General features: G+C 40.7%; 1 protein-coding gene across 1 annotated transcript in view; it reads right to left on the reverse strand.

The window, feature by feature from the left end:
• Positions 1–7,607: 7,607 nt before the first annotated feature.
• The window catches only part of ST8SIA3 (ST8 alpha-N-acetyl-neuraminide alpha-2,8-sialyltransferase 3), a 14,467-nt gene continuing 6,986 nt past the window's right edge, over positions 7,608–15,088 (reverse strand). Inside the window, exons 2-4 of the mRNA XM_011971715.1 lie at positions 14,014–14,136; positions 11,053–11,610; positions 7,608–8,538 (exon numbers count right to left, since the gene is read on the reverse strand). Of these exons, the coding sequence (XP_011827105.1) occupies positions 8,256–8,538; positions 11,053–11,610; positions 14,014–14,136 (964 nt within the window). The 3' untranslated portion in view covers positions 7,608–8,255. The remainder of the gene's footprint in view (positions 8,539–11,052; positions 11,611–14,013; positions 14,137–15,088) is intronic.

The raw sequence follows: 15,088 nt of genomic DNA on the forward strand, positions 1-15,088 counted from the left end.
TTCTAATTAATGCTTTCACAATGAATTGTCAATGTCCATGTAACCAATGGAAGCAGCACAGTGTGGAGTAGCAGAATCAGTGGTTGGGAGACCTAGAGTCTAATTCCAGTTAGCTAGCTGGGCAAATAAGTCACTCTAACTTTCTGAACCTCAATTGTCTCATCTCCACATGGAGGATGTTGGTCTGGAATCCTGACTTGAGATAGCATCTAGATCTGTAAAGTTTTGCTATGGACTTAGGTGGTTGTCCCATGTGAGTAAATGAGAGTGTATTATGATGTTTCAATACATTTGTTTGGTGTCCTGGGAGAACTTCATTGCTAACTAATGATGCTTGGTGACTGGATCTCAGCCCGTCAATCAACTCCTCCCAGGGCTCTTGGCTGTAAGGGCTCTTGTGCTTTTCTGTACAATATGGGTTCAGATCTGGATCTTGAAATATGGCTAAAGAGCATTTCTAACATGGGGTACAGTTATTCTCAGTCTTAAAAAATGGTCTAGATTCCATATTTCAGAGGAAAATCTCCTTCTTCTTTTTGCAAGTACTTCAATGACTTTATTCCACTTTTGCACGTTGACCAAACCTCTCTCCCACTGTCTGCCAATTTTTCTTCCCTAACAATTTTCTTCCCTAAGACTGAAAATGTTATGAGAGTGGCTGATTCCTCAAGTAATGGTTTTCTTGTGAATTTGTTCATAATAAAACACAAGTCCCTTTGCTTGTAGCTGCGGACTTTTCTCTTTGGTGTCAGGAAAAGAGCCAGAGGGTGAAGGCATACTTGTGCTCAGGCTGCATGCAATTTCGTGGGAATAAAGACAAACATTTGAACGTGTGCCTGACTCATTTAAAATAAAATGTAGCTTGCTCAATGTAGAGAAACAAGCTCATTTCAATGACCATTAGGAAGAAAGAAAACAGAAGTATAACCTGGCATTTTACACATAGTATAGAAAATGTCCAAGTTGCGTTTCAAGCATTTACAGTTTAGAAATGCCTTACAGAACCTGTAGGGTATTTTATTACAGTAAGGAAAGTAGAGTTGGTCCTTCATTATCTAATTTTGATTTACTACGTGCAGATAGCAATTTATGACCACTCACTGTGTCCTAGGAATCAGGCATATTTTTTCCGAACATTACCTTCCAAAAGATTTAATGAAGCCCACATAAGAATGACTTCTACCAGAAAAACTTCCAATTTGTAAACAAAACTTGTTCTGTGGATTACCAGGGTATCTGATTTCTTTTTCTTTTTCTTTTTTTTTTTGAGGCGGTGTCTTGCTCTGTCGCCCAGGCTGGAGTGCAATGGCGCTATCACAGCTCACTGCAAGCTCTGCCTCCCGGGTTCATGCCATTCCCCTGCCTCAGCCTCCTGAGGAGCTGAGACTATAGGCGCCTGCCACCACGCCTGGCTAATTTTTTGTATTTTTAGTAGAGACAGGGTTTTACCGTGTTAGCCAGGATGGTCTCGATCTCCTGACCTTGTGATCCACCCGTCTCGGCCTCCCAAAGTGCTGGGATTACAGGTGTAAGCCACCACGCCCAGTGTCTGATTTCTAAATACTCAGTTGGAAGTACACTTACAACTAGTGGTGAGAAAGCACAGTCGCTCTATTGCTCAATGCCAGGGGACTGCAGTGGCCAAATGCGTGTTAGTTGATTTTTGTTTTTCATGGTCCAGCCTAACATTAGCTTAGCTAACTGCAAAGCATCACATGACACCTTATCCTACAAAGTTTGCCCAGTCAGCAATGAAGTTGCTCAGAGATATTCCTACCCAGTGGTATTTCTTGACCATTGGAAACTTTTCTGAGGGCAAATCAACTCCAGCTGAGTGCAACTTAAACTCTCCGCATGATGTTTACTGGGTGTCCACTGGTGGGGTAGAGACCTTGGAACCTCAGAGCCTTTCCAGATATGTGGGGCTAAGTGAGCTTACTGGGTGCCTTGTTCTTCACCTGCTCCTTTGCAGGCACTGTTTTGTGGGTACCTGTAATTTTTTTTTACTATGTCAGAAGGATGAGGGGCAAGTGGATAGGGAAAATGACAAAGTTGGGGAAACAAGTGATGGACTATAGGTATAGAGTTTTTAAAAAAGATCAGACAAACATGATTTTAACTGGTAGTTAAATTAAAGAATGTTTTCCTGGAGGGTCACCCTTAGAAATTAGAAAAGCCACAGTTGGTAATCTCCTAAGGTACCAGGGAGTCTGTTGAGAGATTCCTAAGAGTCACGTGGAATATCTGAACACCTTAGGACCCAATAATATGCTGTTTTACTAAAAATCAGTAAAACGAACCAACATGGAAATGCTCCCCTTGGTGGAGCGGACATTTGAAAGTCCCTTCAAAGCCTCTGCTAGCCTCTCCTATTTGGTACTCACTGACTTAAAAATTGTTCAGGCAGTGCTGTGCTGGAGCCGGCTCAAGCTGTATTGGAGCCAACTTATACTGGCTCTTGAAAACATATTGTTGTGTTTTCAGCTGGTTGACATTAAGTTAGTAGCTTGAAATTGGCTGGGATGAGAGTATTTACACCATGGAAATTGGTAGGTGCTAAAAATCTGGGTTCCACTGTTTTCCAGAGCCAGTTGTTAAACATTTGGCAGCACACCAAAGAGCTAAAACTGTCTGAGAATCACACAGAAGGAAAATCAAAGGAACTCTTTGGTACCACTGTTGTGTAAAGCCTTTCTATGTGCACAGCTATAGAAAGAAGTCTGGCCAAAGCTTCATTAGGATGGTGGCACATTATCCAACAGAGGTGGTACAAGGCTGCAAGTAATAACAGATCACCCTTGTTATACTGGGTTGGTCTTAGAACTGGAGCCTCATGAATTTCCTTTTTTGATTGGCTTCATTTTAGCCTGAATACCTTCGTGTTCTGGATACTACTTGAGGTTGATAAATCAGACCCCTTAGATAAATATTTTAGGCTCTGGGAATGACTTCCAAATTGAATCTGAATGTATCATTTAAGTTCCCTGTTTCTCATTCTCACCAGTTCTAAAGATGAGTGACCTGAGATCTGTCTCTTAGTTTGAAATATAAAGAGGGAAATATGAAGAGCTGGCCTTGAGATAAACTGTATATTAAAGCTATGCTTTCCACCTTGTCTTTGGGCTTGCATCCATTCTGACTAAATTGATCAGTTACTATTTGCTTATAAATTAGCAACTGGTCAATTAAGCTGAAACAGCTGAATTGTTGAGTCACTAAGACTGTGTCTATATTGCCATTTACCATGATAACCTCAAGGAATATGTGAAACCAATCACACAAGGACAGATAAGCTTTAGCTACTTGGTTCAAAATGGTATATATGACTCCCAATGTATATATTATTGGTTTCCAAATGCTGGCCACATGAATCACCTGGGAATCTTTGTAAGTTGGACTTATCCCAGGACATTATGAATCAAAGGTCCAGAGTGAGTGGCAAGAATTGTATTTTGAAGAGTTGCTTATTTCATACAGCTGTGTTTGCTGGGGAATCAGCTGCATAATCCGGGTCCTAACCCCAGAACCCCAGGGTAACCTTAAACTGAAGTCAGTTACTCAGCAACAGCTCTTCACTCTGATGCCACTGTCATCAACAACAAGAGAATAGGCTTCACTGAGGAACATCTATTCATACACGTCTTCAATCATAAGTCATCACAATAAAAATAAATTTTCAGAGATACTGCATAACACGACAATATATAATACAATAATGACATTCTAAAATGTTTCCCATTTCAAATGTATCTATGTGGCAAAGCGATCGGAGTGTGAGAGGGGCATAATGAGTCATTTTGATGCTTAGTACCAACTGATCTGTGACCTTGATTAATTGGGCCACAGAGTCCAGACAGGTCAATCAGCTGGCCAAGGTGCCCTCAATCCCCAACACCCAGGGTGCTCCATCTGGGCTGCCAGCCACAAACACATAGCCCCTTTGCAAGCAAAATGACAGTTCTACACATTCCGGGGGAAGTAGAGGCTTAAGCAGAAACTTGTGCCTAGTGCATTCAAACAATTATGGGAAAAAAGGTTTTAAGAATCCAGAATTATACAGAAAATTGCTCAGTTTGTCATTTTGCACATGAAGACTCACAAAATTATTATTATTTGTATATCTTCTTAGCATATTGAACCAAACACAATATTTCAAAGTCTGCTGTTGAGATTACCTATAAAATAGAAGGCATTTCTTAACTCAAGGGACCCCGATGAAAGTTATATATATATATGGAGAAGTACACAACAATTTTCAGCCTTCAACTTCTAAATTATGCATATACATTACTAAACAAGGTTTTATTAAGATGAATAGCTTATTGGGTAAGATTCCAGCTGTCAAGCATGAACCACCAGTAACTGAATTGTTATTTATCAAATCATGATTTACCAAGGGTGTTTTCTTTCATCTCAGGGAGAAGGCAGGTAATAACTGGCGGACAGTTGCATACCCACATAAGCATTCCCTTTATTGTTCTGTGTTGGGAAGTAATTTTTGGGAGGGAGGGGAGAACCTTTTTTCCTCTTTTATAGCCATTCTAACTTATTTTATGTGCCCTGCAGATCCCAGACCAAAACTCACTTTCCCTCTGAGCCCAACTTCATTTGATGCTGGTAAAGCCAAGAAGTACTAGAGGAGGAATCATAATTTCTCCACTAATTGACTATGTCATCTGGGGCAAATCACCTAGCCTCTCTGTTTCTCAGTTTTCTCATTTGTAAAGTCAAGAATCAAGACTGGCAAAGCTGAAGGCCTCTTAATTTCCAGTGTCCTAGCATTCTACAGTGTTGTCCCTGCTTCCTTTGACCTCAGGTCAATACCGCTTTGCTGTCTGAGAGTGTCTAATAATTAGTGCCTTGACTCAAATCAGAAGAAATGTTCTCCCATTCCTTGGCTTCCCAACCAAATTAGGTTTCTCTTGGCATTCACATTCATGGATAAATAGTGGCTCGGGCATAAGGAGGCTGAGGGCAGGGGCAGCGGTTCTTCCTTTGCACATCCTTGCTGGTAGCCCCATGGCCAGGTTCCTGACATCAAGGTCACAGACAAGATGGCACAGCAGTCATAGTCAGCACTGCCAGGCACACACTACTAACCATACAGCACTTTTACAATAGTCACAGACACTTAAGACACAGACACAAGGTGGAAGAATGATAGACATTTTAATAATCAAATATTGGAAAGATTTTTTGGGGTGTGGAAGGAATTCTCTACACCACCATTTAACCCTGTCTCCCTTGGATCTGCGTCTGCACATGACACTCAGAATAACCGATGAAAACAGAGGGTCTAGCATTAAGCAGGTTGCCAAAAGTTTGTGATTATTTCCCCCCTCTGCAACTTAACTGGTTTTCTGTGTTGGTGTTATGGGTAGAAAGACTTGGGGGCTTTACCGTAAAATGTATTCCAATAGCTGAAGGTGGACTCTGTTGTGAGTAGCCTAAAAAAGGGAAAGGCTCTGACAAAAGGATATAATTAGTCTAGAACCAACAAAGCAAGGTCAATGCAAAAGCCAGGGCATGTGTCTGTAGCTGAATGAGGAGGAAACAGCCAATGGTCCTGAGCTGATTACTGCCCAGTTCACTGCACTTGACTACACAAGCCTGGGAGCTGCAGGAAAGCCAGCTGCCTTTCTAATTAGGACACTTGGGACACACCAACTTTTTTGGTCATAAAAGTGGTTGTATAGATTTAATCTTTGAAACAGTCTTTAAAAACAGAGATTTTGCATGATCAGCTAGAAGCTGCTGTTCTTCAAAAGAGAAGGGTGATCTACTGGGATCATCTCCAGGAAGTCCTCCTTATAAGCAGAGATGAGCCTGATCTCTAAACCCCACAGGTTCTGAAGAGAAGTTCATTTCCTCACTATTTTGAGTTTTCATTAAAATGATAGATAACACGGTGGTGAGGGACGGGAAAGTCCGCCCACTCTAAGGTTAAGATGGAGCCAAGAGTGCAATGAGATTTTAAAAATCTCCCTGAACTTAAATAAAAATCCTGGGCATTATGATGAGATAAAATTTAAATTGTCTACTACAGAACAATAAACTGGTTTTTAGAGATTCTGGTCTTTTCCTCTTTTACCCTTCTTGGTTTATAGTGTCTATGCATTTATATTTAGTGAAAACTAACGGGCACATTGGGATTAAAACTCCAGAGTCAGAATCTGGCCCATGTAATATTGGCATTAATATCACTTAGCTATAACCAAATGAACTAAGTGCTCAGGAACAGCCAACTAAACACTTCTGTCAGTTGTCAATCTCTCAGTGATCCCAACAGAGCACAGTGTGAGGACGTTAGTACAGTCCTCTTCAAAGGGACAGGGAACAAACAGTGTGGTTGTGATACCCATCAAATTATACCACTGAATTAAAAAATGCTTTTAATGTCTCCTCTAATAAATATATTGTAACGTGTGTCACAATTGGTAACACATTTGAACTTGGTGTTCCTTTCATTAGTTAGTATCTGGATCTATGCAAGCTGCTTTAATTAGATTGCTTTCTGAAAAGAATAATAAGGCAGGTTTAGGACCAGGCAGAACATGAGCATAAGGATAGTGTCTTTCCTTACCATATTTGGTTTAATTTTAGGCATGATCATACCTTCCTAAAGAGGGGCAATGAGCTGATCACTGAACTACAGCACATTTTTTAGAGTTATTTGTCGTATTGCAAGCAATCTGGATGAGATTTCAGGAAAAGAATGAGCTACCTCGCTCAAATGCATAACAAATATGCTTGACTGGCATTTGGAAAGAAGATAAAAACTCATTAAAATTTAACATCAACTTGGCCAGACTTTGGGCTGAACTGGAAGAACAAAGTGATGCTCAGTAAAAAGCCAGAGATGGGAATGATTTGATTTCTACTCATAAGGCTGAAATAAAGAAAATGACAATGGCCAGCTACTTCCTTCATCGCAGGTCTACATAATCTTGGATTCCAACTCTTGCCACTGCACAATGGCTTTTTCTTTTGAAGTGCTTAATTTGTAGTTGTATAGATCTGACTTCAATGGAAAGAGGGAATATCCAGTGCTACAGTGTTCTCAAAGAGAACAAATGGTTCTGCATTGGTGGTGGTGCACAGAATGATACGGAAAATGATCACACCTCAGCACTAGTCACCTGGGAGCCTGGCCTGGCCAAGCTCCTCCTCCACTTTAACCCAGCTGGAATGGGTAACACGGTTACCACACTTTGGGATACACAGAATTCCATAACAACTTCTAAATATTCTTCTTCCTTTTCCTTTATGTGTCCCAGGGTCTTAAGCTAATTCATTGCCTCTATATTCTGAGAGCACACCCAGCCCAGTGCATGGGTTGGGATTATGGGAGGCACTAAATTTAGGCTGGAATGGCCTTACAGATGTGGCCACAGTGCTATTATTTGCCATAACAATGCCTACGTCAAGAGACACAATGCTACCCACAACATAGGCTTTCTGTGTGATCATGAAAGATGCACTGCCTTATATCCCACTCACCACAGAGGGACCAACCATCCTGCTGTAGAATGACTGAATGGACTGGTGAGGACTGCATCGGAGACATTTTTTTTTAAAAAAAGGAATCACAAGGGGGTCCATCGTGATTGCTCATTTTGACATGAAGCATCAAAGTTACCCAGAACCTTAAACACATCAAGTACAAGTGCAACACATACAAGCAAAGCGAATTCAATAGGATTCCTAGCAAACTATTAAACTGCAAGGTGGTAGGGCAGGGATTAGTTGCAGAGAAAGGGAGTGAGATGGTGACAGAGACAGAGATAAGGAAATAGATAGAAGATGAGATATGCAAACCAGTTTTTTACATTTCCATTTTTCAGAGTCTGATCCCACCAGCAAAACAGATCCTGCCCCAGTTGGCCCGAGGCCTCTGATTATGAGGACTATCTGAGCAGAGCTGCAGAAACTATAGCTCTAGTCCTCATGAAAATGAGAGGCAGTTTATTATTAAAATCCAAACATGAAAATACTTCAAACCATTTCGTTAGCAGCATAGTTCCAAATGCAGCATTCCCTTTATCTATCAAGTCTAAACCATGTGGCTTCAGTGCATCTGTCCTGCTAAATCTGCTAAAACTCTTAAAAGAGCAGTGCAAAAGAGAAAAGACATCTTTCCTTTTAAATGGCAGACAATCCTTATAAGACATTCTCTAGGGTTGTATTCTGAAGACTATTCGATTTGATTTGGGGCACTTTTTAAACAGCCATTTGGCACTTTCCGTTCGGAGTTCTTAGGCACAGTGTGACAAAGTCAGCTTGGTGAGCCCTTCCCCATGCATTCGGTACAGCAGCTGAAACTCAGCAGGCAGCTGGTGGGACTCCTGCCACTTGGTGGTAAATTTGGTTCCTTTTTTGTCATAGTAATGGTATGGAAGATCTTCCCTTGTGTTGGGGTCAAATCCAAAAGGCCAAAATCCATACAAGTGGATCTCTTCACATATTGCTGATGCAAGGGTGTACATAAGAATACCTGTGCTCAGCCGTTTAGGTGACAAATGTTTGTTTTTCCAGTACCTGTGGAACAATAAGTACATGTGGATTCAAAGGTCAGCGATGAAGGTTTCAATCAGCAAGGTCAATCTGACTGGGCTGGGTAGTGGATTTGTTAATATAACTTAAATAGTGCTTGCTTTGAAATGATCTTTTGGGCAACCAAAAACAACCTTTGGGAACAACTGGCTACATAATTTGTGAGATCCAGCAAGAAATAAAAATTTGGACTCTTGGTTCAAAAAGTATTGAAAATTTCGAGTGCAAGAGTGAAGTATTAAGCTAAGTGTTGGGCCCTTCTGAGCGTGGGATTTCCTGGGATCATACTGTTTGCACACCTTTGAAGCTGGCCTTTGAAGCTGCCCCTGGGTTTTTCTAAAGAGTAGTGTGGCTCTGACTCAGCGGTGACACAACAGAAGGCCACCAAAAAGAATGACTGTGCTTTTTTTACATAAAGGGCTCTTGGTTAGGGTAAAGGAGGTCGTTTAATCTAAGGGAAACTCCTCTGTCCCTTCCTTTCTCAAACCTAGAAATAAACCCTTCATTTGGGGTTTAGAAAGACTGTGGAGGCTTATTTTTCTTCTCTCTTGTAAAAAATTATATTCCTTGCTTCTTTGTCTTCTAACTAGGGATTCCCAAGCCCATCTTCAGCATGCCACAATCTGGCATGCTAAATTTTTTAAATTCAGAAAGTGTGTAAGATACATTAAATGTAAATAATAAGTTATAGTTATTAGTCCTTCCACATTTAAATAATATTAATACTCAGAAACCTTCCTGCTGACACCACTAAATATTTGAGGCTTCTCTGTGGTGTATCAGTGGAGATACAGGCAGAATGAAACTGTTCATTAGTCAGGTTTCTGCGGACTGTATTTCCTTCCAGTTTTCATTGAACCTATGTATTTTTTTGAGGCCTGAGTGGCTGTGAAACATTATGATTAACTCCACTTTTGTGGCAGGCAGCCACACAGGATAGTTTCTGGAAGTTTCTAAGCACATGTAGTTTCTTATTCACTATTTGAAGATTTCAAAGGTGAACCTTTCCCCTTTCAGATGAAATTTAAATTCAATCTTGGTTTTAATATTCCTTTCTAAGGAGCTAGAATGACTCTGACAACCCTTTCGGTGTAGTCAAACTTAAACTGAACAAAAGGGGAGCAAAATGAGGAGATCAAAAGACCATGGGACAGGTCGGCAGGAGACCTGACTTCTAACTCTGGTCTTGCTCATTTAGGGCAGTGACTTTGGGTAAATAACTTCTGCTCCTTGCACCTTAATTGATTCATCTTTAAACTTAGGAGTTGGGCTACATTACCACTTAAAAAGGTGACCATATATCCTGGGGAACTAGGACAGTCCTAGTTTTTCAGTTATCTGTGTTGCAATTATTAATAGCACCCTCTTTCTCTCAAAGAAAAAGTTCCAGTTTGGACCATAAATTATGGCATCACTCTACCACTGAGATACAAACCAGTTTATTAGGCTGTAATTCCTCCTCCTATGAGAGGTCAACTAAACAGATCTTACATCTTAGGAGGCTACAGGATGGGGAAAATCTATTGTGGAACAAAGATCTTCAGAATTCTCTGCTTACCAGGTGTCCCAGAACCCACCCCAACTTATAGTAATATCTAGGGCTATGTTAGGACACTGAGGCTACTTACATAGGGGAAACTGAAGTTGAGATAATTTTCTCCAGATGAGTTAAAAGAAAAAAAACTCTACAATTAATCTTGTTTTATAAAATGCCCTGGACTAGTGGTTCTCAATTCTGACTGCATATTGGAATCATCAGGGGAGTTGTTAAAAAATACCAAGTACCTGGTCTCCACCTCCCTGCCCACCAGATAAATTATATTAGGATCTCTTGAGGCAGAGCCTAGACAATAGTATTTTTAAAGCTCTCAAGTGATTATATATACAACCAGAATTGAAAATCACCAGACTAGATGAAAATATTGCATTTCTGACTGATCTGTCTATCAAATTCCAAGAGGTAACAATATGCTTATAGAATACTTTTATCATGTTTTTGTCCTAAAATATCAGATTATAAAGGCAGACTGTGCAATTTATGATTTATCTAGGTGTTTTGCTAACCTTGGACATCTACAAAACACATAAATTTAAATCAACTTCATTGTTTCTAAAAAAAAAAAAAAAACCACTTGATTTGTCTCTAATTTAGCCATTGGCATTCTTGGAATATAGTTATCTATTTAGAGAAAATTCTTGATTTGTGGTGATTTCCATGACTGCTCCATAGCCCTACTAAGGGAGAAGACAGAGAAGAGACAGGAGACTGATGAAGCACCAATCCTTCCATCTGACACTTGGTTACCAGCTGTGGGTAGATGGAACTTCTTAGCTAGAATGATTAATTCATTCACTCATTACAAAAGGTATGAGTTTCTTCTAACTACTACTAAACTCACCACAACAACTAATGAATTGGATGGCTCCCACCCCCAAGAGATTACAACATTGATTTGCCATCTGGTGGAATATGAGTAAAATGCAATAAAATATACACACCTGTTGACATGTTGCATTATATTTCCCGGCCAAGCCAGTTGGACTTTTAATTGACCTCTGTGTTCAACAAAAAAGTCAACTAATGTCCTGGTCACAGTTGCTGAAGTGTGGAAGAAAAATGCAGGGATCCAAAGAATGGCCCCATCAAGCTTTTTTAAACTGAGGAAAAAGTTGTTACGGTCCTGAATAGTCAAGAGATTGTTGTAATATTTTTCCAGGATGCTGGGGTTGAAGGTGGTAAGGTTGGTTTTTCTTCCAACATCTCTTTGGAAAGCCTCCGTAGGGGCGAAATTGCAACGGAAAACAAAATCTGATTTATCTATTTCTTGTCCACACTGGCTCCCTGTCAGGATCCCACTATTTCCAACCACAGCACAAATATTATAATGCTTGTTCATAATGGGTGACACATCTGGAAGCAGTGACCGGAAGTTATTGCTAATAGAGAAAACATATTTATGGCTGGAATAATCATAGTGCATCAGTTGTCCAATCCGAACACTATTCTTGGTCAAAGAAAAATTTTTTATTACATCGACATGCTGAAGAATTTCTTGCCTAAAATAAAAAAAAAATTCATGAAAAGCATTCCATTCAGAAGAATTGATTTTTCATCTTATGTCTTATGCTGACATTTCATTCAGAGGGAATATTAGGCTCATTGAATCCAAAAAAGATTATACATACATAATTGTGGTCCTTGAAGGGAGGACTGCTTCACAATCTATGCATATTCTAATCTTTCAGTCAGTTTCTGGGTGTATTCTTTGAGGCTTGTAAATGTAACTTACAGTTTTAGCTGCCATACCTTGGTTTTCTGCTCTACATGAAGAGTGTATCTTATTTGATCAGCAGGGAGGTATAGGGCAAATTATGTCAGAAAATACAGGGAGACAATTTACACAGGCCTGAAATAGCTCACATTAATGCACAAACATTAGTAACACAGAGTTTGTAAGTAGGGTCTACTTGTTTGCTACTGGACTGCAGTGCTCAAAGAGTATCAAATATCACTGGTGTCCAAATAAGAGCCAAATAGATATGAGTCAGGACAGCACTATTTATTATTGAAAAAGAAGATGGTAATAACAGTGGGTGTAGCTGAATATTTAATACAAATGAGATGATAATCTCATTAAGGTCCTCTGAATAATGAAACAGGGGTTTTTTTCTACTTGATTATATAGAAACACAATTTAGTTGAAGAAATCTAATCCTTAGAAGACAAGGCTATTATAAATCCTGAAAATACGTCCATATTCTAACAATTCACTACATAAACAAGGCAAGATTGATACTTAGAACTAATTTCAGGTTGCTTTCATATTGAGCTTTAAGTAAAATTAAGTATCTCTTCTTAAAGTTTTAGCTATTTAAAATATTCAAGAGAGACCAGTAACATGCTACTTGCTGCTAGATTCTCCAATGTTAAGTAATCCCATTGAATTTCTTATAACTTTTGCCTAAAATGTAGCAGGAATGAAATGAAATGCTTTGCATATCATCACATTGCTTGGAATTTTATTTTAAAAATGACTTTATTCTTCAAAACAGAGGCAACAGCAACTGAAATCTTTGAAACTTCCCAAGTTACCAGTACCATTCTTACAAGTTGTTAAAAAAGTAAGGCAGATTTTAAATGCTACTGGAAAAAATTTAATTAAAGATTATCTAATTCATTAAAATGAGGGAAGTTTTGAGAAAGAAATATTCTTCTGACTGGTCATTTGGGTCACATGGCCTAGTGTGGGAAGAATATTTTTTATTGAGTTAGAAACATGTTCTGGGGAAAGCTAGAATGTGTTCTACCCATGAAAATTTTCCGAGTTGTCCATAAAATTAACATTGAATTAAAACCCTCCCAATTATTAAAAAAAAAACACTTCCAGAGTTTTAGAATTGATCAATTTTCATGAACTAATTTGTAATTAAACATAAGTATTTTTAAAATGTTAATCTTAATCATATGACTGTATGTTGACTTTTCATCTAAACAGTATTTTCATGAGACCATGAATATCCACTGAATTTGTTTTAATTCTGCCTGTAGATTAAACTTGTAAAAGAGAAAAAACAAGCAATACTAGAAATGCTAAGACCAAAACACAACTCCCTAAATAGAGTGGTTCATAAAATAAGTATTCACACTTCTAATGAATACACTAGATGGCTCACATCCCATTTAGCAGTATAATAATCCCACCGTGAAGGAAGGAGTAATGAGTTATTGTGGTTTGCTAAGAGTAGACCAGAATCACTGAGTAGAATAAATACATTTTAACAAATCTCATCCTTCTTCCTTCCACCTAAAAAAACAAAACCCCAAAACCATCTTACGTGTATAAAATGAAACTGCTACAATGAGTATGAATTAAGTTAGTTAGCTTTACAATAAGTAAAGCTGTAAGGACAATGAAAACAGGCAAAACCAAAACAAAACCATAGTTAAATACCTACATACATTTGGGCCAGCATTTTCACAAGTAATGTGATGGAGACAGACTATGGCATTTTCTGTGTGTTTCAATGAAACAATACCATTTTATTCTGTTTTTAAAGTTTTTTTCAGTGACGGAATGAAAATGCATTGGGTGGTCTTTTTGCAACTAACCTTTTGTCTGTTTTTGAAAAATAGATGGCTTCGGCAGTACTTGCCAGACTTGTTACCTGTAAATCATGGTGCTCAATCAAGCCAAAGTGAAATACCCTTTTTTTTTTTTCTATTCAAATTGGTCCTGATATGTCCTTTTTGTGACAGGACACTACATACTCAGGAGAAGGTTCCTGATCATTGTTTTGGGCAGTCATGCCAAGAAAACAATGCAGATACACCTGGTGGTGAGGGTGGGGGGTATAGATGTTTGTTGTTTTAGATGTTTTTGTTTGCTTGTTTTTGTTTTGTTTTGTTTCGAGCTCTAGAATTCTTAAAAGCACCTTTTGGATCTTTTCCTCCTATCCTACCTTTGAAGTAAAAACGCTGTCCGATTAAATGTCCACTTAGAAGGTTTCTCTTGGAGTTCCTGGGTGAGAGAATTCGTAATGGGCACAAATGACGGGTCTAGAAACTTCAGCGCAAATTGTGACCTGGAGAGGAGCATGAGCACAGACAAACGTGCTGGCCTCAGCTCAGGGAAGCCAAGGTAGCCATTAAAGTCCAGCGGCCGGGGCGGCGGCGGCTGGCACGCGCGCGGGCTCCGTTCCGTCCCGGAGCCCCTCTCATTTGGTCCGCCCTCTGCTCCCACACACACCCGAGAGAAAGAAAGAAAACTAGGGAACCCCATCTGCATTGTCCATCCCTCCGGGTGCCGGAGAGACCATAAAATGGCCGTCATGCGGAGAGCAGGGCGCACGCCGGGCGTAGGGCTGGAGCCCGCGGCGCTGCGAGGACCACGGAATCAGCACCGCGGACAGCGGCCGCCCCGCCAGCCTGACCCGCTACGGCCTTGCAGCCCCAGAGAATTGATTTTTGGAGAAAGGGCAGAGGAAACCGGATACCCAGGGAAAGGCTGGGGGTGGTTCCTGCCTTAACCTCTTCCTTCCCGAGCCCACGTCCGATTTCACTTCCTATAACTTGGCTGGGGGTCCCCGGGGGCCGCCGACCAACTCCGCTCCTCGGTCCAAGCGGGGCTCCTCTGGGTTCCTCGCCTCGGTCCCAGCTTCGACCACAGGTGGCACTTTGTAGTTGTCACCTGCCCGTCAGGATGCCCCGCTGGGGGAGTTCCCGGGGTCACAGGTAGGGGCGGGGGCTCTCGCAGAGCTGCGTCAAGCTGCGCCTGGAGCCTTCTCAGTTCGGCCCAGCGCCGGGCGGTGACTCCGACCTGGCGAGGGTGGGCGGCCCTTCCGAGGCTGGCTTCCCGCAGGCGGCGGGGGATGCAGGAATCCCGGAAAGGGGGTGGGGGCGGTGGCAGCGAGGGAAAGGGTCGAGGGAGAACGCCCCAGGGGCTTCCTGAGAATAAACCCGCATGTCCTTTGATAGGGCTGGGGGAGGAGAGGAGGAGGGCGCGAGGGGAGTCCGGCGCCTGCGCCATTTAAACCG

This window comes from Mandrillus leucophaeus, unplaced genomic scaffold (genome assembly GCF_000951045.1).
Source record: "Mandrillus leucophaeus isolate KB7577 unplaced genomic scaffold, Mleu.le_1.0 Scaffold124, whole genome shotgun sequence".
In the NCBI taxonomy this organism is placed as follows: Eukaryota; Metazoa; Chordata; class Mammalia; order Primates; family Cercopithecidae; genus Mandrillus; species Mandrillus leucophaeus.